Below are 6377 nucleotides of genomic sequence, written 5' to 3' on the forward strand. Positions count from 1 at the left end.
GTTCATTCGAGATCATCTGTTCTGACCTTCTCGTTTTGGAGATGCTGATACTGAGACTAAGCATGGTTTAGAGGCTTAACCAAGTTACACAACTTCTGAGAGACAGAATCGATTAGAGTTTGTAAGTACAGTAGTGATACTTTTGTATGTTAACTGTACATCCAGTTATGGAGGATGAATTTACTTTTTCTCACTAGGTTTTATTTTGGATGTTGAACATACCTTTTTAAAAGTGTGTTATTATATCTTTGTGTTCCATTTTCTTTCTAAATATTTTGGGAGTGGTGGATAATTTTTCCCAATAAAAGAACTTGGACTAAACTACTAAGTTTATTTTCCTGAGATCTACCCTATATCACTTATTCTAATTACAGATAAATAATTTTCAAAACATTCTAAGTTATGTATTTTTTAGAACTAAAGCAAAGCACTTAGACTAGGTAACATATATATATTAGATTTCTTACTACTGCATTTAAATGTATTTAGGTGAGAAGGAGAGAAAGGAAAACTTTAGAATTCAGGCTTAAATCTACAAACTGTTTCTAAGAGAGAGTTAGCTAGTCCTCTGATGTGCCCATTAATTAAGTCAAAATATTCACAAAACAATCTAAAGAGTAGTTTTTATACTTTTTATGTAATTCCATACTAAGCAATGGAAACCCATCTTTTGGGGATTGAATGTAATATTTTAGTAGTTGTTTGATTTAGGCATTTGGTAGGAATATTAACATGTACATTATACAGCTATATTTCTTCAAGTAAGTTGAAAAATCATAGTAATTTCAAATCATAAGTAGAAAAAATCATAGTAATTTCAAATCGGATCACTTGTAGAGATTTTCAGGAGACAATTAGTAAAACAACATTGCTGACCAGCGCAGTGAGTTACTCTCCCTTAGGTATGAAGAGGCAACCTTTAGAGACCAGGGTTGTATGACTGGATATGAAAGAAAAGGGAATACCAGATGACTTTGCTATTTTTTGGCTTGAGTACCGTTTACAGTAGTTTGGCGGAAAAGATGATGACTTGTTTCCATTTTGAATTTAATGAGTTTGACATAGCTTTGAGATATCAAAGTAAAGGTCAAGGAGATGTGTAGAAATAGGTATAGGTGTAGATACTTGAAGTTTGGATAAAGATCTGGAGTTGAGATCCAAGAGACCATCCTGAGAGAATGTGTTATTCAGAAGACCAAGATGTGGACTCCCGGAATCGTGGTGCAGGAGGGAAAAAAGTGAAGGAGGTTGAGGGCAGCAGGAAGACAGTAGTATTGTCGAAATGGTCAAGAGCAGAGTTTTAAGACAGTCAACGGTGAATTGCATTTGATGCAGTGATTTGTGTTAGTTATCTTTAACTCTTATCTCTCTCTTCTGATTCTCTACTAGGCAGGAGGCTGGGGGTAGGGGAGCTGGAGTCCACTTCCTAAAGACTGTTTGGAATGGGTAGGAGTGTTGGAGGTTGTCACAGTGATTGGAGGCACTGCAGGCACTTGGTAGGCTGAGGCTCTGAATGCTGCACTTCCTATAGTGCTTGACACAGTCCCAAATACACCCACAATTTCAGGAGTACCTGTGCAGAAAGATACAGTGTCCGGGGTCTGTATCAGTCCTTACCCCATCAGTCACTGAGTTCATTCACCCCTACCTTCACAGCCACCACCTTAAATGAGGCTCTCACTGTTTCCTAACTGGACTATTATGGTCCCTTCCCACCTTCATTGTCTACCCCATCTCTCCTGCACTGGCCATGACTCTTCAATAAGAAAATTTGTCATATCATTTCCATCATCTGTAGATTAAAGTCAGAATTTCTTAACAACCTCTGCTACCCGCTCAACCCCACCTGCCAAAAAAGAAAAAAAAACCTTCAAGAGCTGGCACCAAGCTAATTTTTTCGCCTCTGTATATGTCTGGTACTCTAGCTGCAGACCTCTACATTCCTCAGATAAATCTTTCCTTGTTGGTACTGCCGTACATGTTACTGCACTCTTCCCTTTGTCTAGAGTAAAATTTCCCTTTCCTACCTAGAAGACTGCCTCCTTTCAAGAATCAGCTCTTCCCCTACCCAGTTTATCAACAGTCAGTCCCTCCTGTGTGCCAAGAGAATTTTCCACACACTCCATTAGTATTCTTGGGCTTGCTTTGTGGCTCAGCTGGTAAAGAATCTGCCTGCAATGCAGGAGACCTGGGTTCAATCCCTGGGTTGGGGAGATCCCCTGGAGAAGGAAAGGGCTACCCACTCGAGCATTCTGGCCTGGAGAATTCCATGGACTGTGTAGTGCATGGGGTCACAGAGAGTCAGCCATGACTGAGTGAATTTCACTTCCCCTTTTAGCCTATAAATACCTCTCAAGTAGAAAGCTGGGTCTTTGTTTCTCCAGCACCGTGCGCATTCGTAGATTCAACAGCTCTCCTTTCCTAGTTTTGCTTTCTGTTACAGAAACTTTGGAATCAAGTATAGTTATATCAGTACCTAATCTGAATCACACACTGGGAAATCAATGTGGATACCCTTTAAGGATTCTGTGATATTTTTTTTTCTTTAATTGCTGTTGAGTAAAATGAGCTGCTCACTCTGTGATATAGTGCATCAATATTAAAATGTTCAAACCTGATATTTATTAGTAGGCCTAACGTAAATCTTTGCTGACGTTTGAGGTTTGTGACATTTCTTTCCTGATTAGAAGGCATACATGATTGACAGTAAAAAGCAATTAATAATTTTCCCAGTAAAACGTTTTCAGGGGCTTCTGCCTTTATTACTTCCTGGATGAAAGTACAGCCTGTTCCTTGTGTGTTTTAAAGAGAATGATTTCAGTTTTCTGCTCAGTTTTTTAAAAATGACACTTTCCTGAATTTTGCAAGATTGGCCGAAGGGGGATTTTTGAAGTTCTGCTATGTTAGTTGTGCTATGTTTGCTCTTTATTTGACAGATATCTTTTTTTTTAATGTGAAGCATACTTTTTTTTAGTGTGCCAGGTTATATTGCTGATTAAGTAAGTGATATCTATGGCATCTAGTAGGGGGAAATATTAGAACAATTAACTGTCTTTATCAATACCTATATGTGTCTGTTTCCTTTTGCAAAATAGGCGAGTTTTGTGTATAAAGGAAGTTGAAATCCTAGGCCATGTGTCCGTAGACTGGCAATATCCATTTGAAGATTTTGTACAGTCTCCCACTGTCGATGGAAATCTGCTCAAAATATCAGTTGAGGTAAGAAAACATGAATCACACACTTTTAGAGTCAAAACCTTGTTAAATGAATAGAAACCAGGAGTGCTTTCTGACTCTTGTTTTACAGTTAACTGCATAAAGTATTTGAAGGATTATTATTATTATCATATGCTGAAAAGTAAAGGAAAATGTAATTTGTGTTCTGTACTTCGTTTTCTGGCAGTCCTTGATTGCACTGAGTGAATTAAATCTGTTCACTAAAAGAGTTAGGTTCCTTTTTGGTAGAAGAATGGAAGTGAATAGAAGTGGGGTTTTTTTGTTTGTTTGTTTTACTTCATATGGATATGATTTTGCTATAATATAAAATACTCCTGGGAAGATTCCCTGTTTTAGGATTTAAGGAGATTATTATAAACATTATGTCTAGAACACTCACATTTAGTAATGTTTGGCATTTATAGAAGACAAATGCATTTTAACTATGTAATAATGCTTTCATGTCTTTTCCTCTCCATTTTCTGTGGAAAAACTTTTTAATTGTATAGCAAGTAATTAGCAAAAATAATACCCTATCTTTTGCTTAATTCTCAAACTCATTTTACTTTATAATGTATAATTTTTCTTATATATGATATAATTCTATTTTTACCCTTTTAAAAAAAAGTAGAAATTGTTATTCCAAAGATGGTAATTTCTATATTTTTTCCTAAGCAATAATTATGTTATCTCTGTTACTGAAACTGTCTGAAAAATGCTTACTGAATTATAAAATTCAATAGTTAGAGATGTAAGTACTATTATCCTTTATGTTTCCTTTCTTTTCAAAGAAGTTTACAAGTAAAAGAAACCACTTATGAAACCACACCATTTTGTATTTCAGCCTTACCTCATTGTAGAGTTTCAGAACTGAAAGAGTACCTTGGTATATGAAACATAGTTTTCAGACCACTGAAAGACTGTTTCTTTCCTGTCAGTATGCATGCATATTACAGTTCTCTCAGTTATCACTTTCCTTTCACATCAGTGGTGAGAATTGACTCAGTGTACAAATTTTATTTAGCCAAGGAAATAAAGGGAGGGTTTTTGATTTGTCAGATGTGATGAGTTATTAAGTGGTATCTCTGTATGCTATTTATCATCGCCTGTAGAAAGCCATCATTTTATGCAGATAGATGTATACTCATCCAATTTCATAAATTCTAACAACTCACATATGGAGTCACTATCCTTGTATCTAAAATGATTTATTTCTTATCAGACCTGAATATGTGTATTTGGTTAGTCTGCTGATTATAAAGTAGAATTGACATTTAAGTGCTCAATTAAAGGTTATAGGTTTTTTCATTTCCCCATATTAATTTCTTTCCTGTCATTATTTGTTTTGAAACAGAGACAAGGTCTGTTCCAAAAAAAAGATGGTGCCAGTCAAGGCTACATTCAGAAAATTTACCTGCGGGATACCACCACAGCAGAGGTAAATGATTTATTTTTAAAGAATGCCCCCTCCTTTTTTTAGCTGAAAGACAAAAAAAAAAAAAAATCTGTTATAATTAGCAACAGTCATTACTTTTCCCGAAAGATCTTCAAGTTAAAGCTTTGGATGGATATATAAACTTGGAATAATATGTTGTGGGCAGACCAGTCTTAGCATGACACGTACTGACTGTGTATTCTTCCTTTTGGACCTGTGTGGGCAACTCGTACCCTTGAGCTCTCCACCATGTGAGCCTGTACTCGTGTTTACCATCTGTGATAAATATTTTGTTTTCCAGAGAGCATGTCATGCCATTGAGGAAGGACAGTCAATGAGACACCAGCAAAAATTGATGAAGCAATCATCACTGAGAATCTCAGGCCCAAAGTACTGTCCTAATCAGAGATCCTAGGGGCTGCTGCTGGGAGAAAAACCAGTCACCATCTTGTCTGTAAACCACTCTTCGTTATCTTGCTAAAGAGAATTTTTCACGGAATCCTTTAATTTTGGAATTCTTTTCTAGAGTGATTCGTTTTCCATCTCCCCCTAGTTTTGGCTCCTAGTTTGGCTGTGTGTTTGATAGCAGTCCATGTCTATACTGCTGCCTGATGGTCCCGTTAAAGAAATACCACTTTAAATCAGAGTGAAATTTCCGTGAATGTTAAAATTGTGGAACAAGGGTAATAAACTTGTTTTTAATTAAAATCCCTACTAAAAAATAAGAAAGGAGCTTAGAAGGACTAGTGTTCTCTGAGAGCTTTTTAGACAATTATGTCTTTGGACAAAATGTATATTTTGTTCAGTAATTGAACTGATGTAACATTTTTGGTAAACTGAGTGGTTGACTTAAGAAAAACCATTGAAGGGAGAAATGACATGTTTCTTTCTTTTTTTTTTCCAGGAAAACATTATTTTCTCTTAATACAAACATGTCTTGCTCTGGTGCTTGTTTTTCTTCCTTGCACTATAATATAAAGACAAATGGAAATAAAATCTTAAAATATCTGTACTCTGTTCTCTGGAGGTTTGGGGTATTATTTACATGAACTTATGTGGCACAATTGTAATGTGCTGATGCATGAAAATATTGCACTTTAAGTTTTTCAAGTCAGGCATGAAAAATTTAATATTTTTATATACTTAGAACTTGTTTTTATAAGTTGAAAGATTTTTAGGGGCATCATAACTTAACACTTAATTTTAACACAAAGCTAGAAATGTATTTTTGAATACTTTTGTAGGAAGAATGAAAAATCTCTAGTTGCTTTATATATGAATGAGGCATCTAGCAACACTGTGGGGAAATCATTGGTTGATGTGTCCTTTGAGCGAGCAGGCTCAGTTCATTTTTGTTCTTTCTGCATCTTGTTTATGCTGGTTAGAGATGCACTGCCTATTAAAGCTTTTTTAAAAATGCTCAGAAGTTTTTCATTTCCGTGGATGAATCCTAAAATTTACTCATGTTTTTTAACATGACGTTTACTTAAAGTCACTGAAATGAAATGAAGTTGTGCACAAACTTGGTTTGCTCTGTTTTGTTGAGATGTGTGATAACATTTCTACTATCCTTATTCATGTTTTTTAAGACTGGCCTTAAAACTTTAAAAAATTTTCCTAAGCTTACTGTAGGCTCTAAAACAAAGGGTATAATAACTAATGCCCTAAATATTTGATTCAGTATTGTGGTCTTTGCCTTTTCAACATCACTTTTTTTCTGTCAAGA

General features: G+C 35.5%; 1 protein-coding gene across 1 annotated transcript in view; it reads left to right on the top strand.

Annotated features, from left to right (window-relative positions):
* The window catches only part of VPS13C (vacuolar protein sorting 13 homolog C), a 176085-nt gene extending 170015 nt beyond the window's left edge, over nucleotides 1–6070 (top strand). Inside the window, exons 83-85 of the mRNA XM_052647403.1 lie at nucleotides 3096–3219; nucleotides 4571–4654; nucleotides 4953–6070. Of these exons, the coding sequence (XP_052503363.1) occupies nucleotides 3096–3219; nucleotides 4571–4654; nucleotides 4953–5066 (322 nt within the window). The 3' untranslated portion in view covers nucleotides 5067–6070. The remainder of the gene's footprint in view (nucleotides 1–3095; nucleotides 3220–4570; nucleotides 4655–4952) is intronic.
* The last annotated feature ends 307 nt before the right edge of the window (nucleotides 6071–6377 follow it).

Source organism: Budorcas taxicolor, chromosome 10, assembly GCF_023091745.1.
Source record: "Budorcas taxicolor isolate Tak-1 chromosome 10, Takin1.1, whole genome shotgun sequence".
In the NCBI taxonomy this organism is placed as follows: domain Eukaryota; kingdom Metazoa; phylum Chordata; class Mammalia; order Artiodactyla; family Bovidae; genus Budorcas; species Budorcas taxicolor.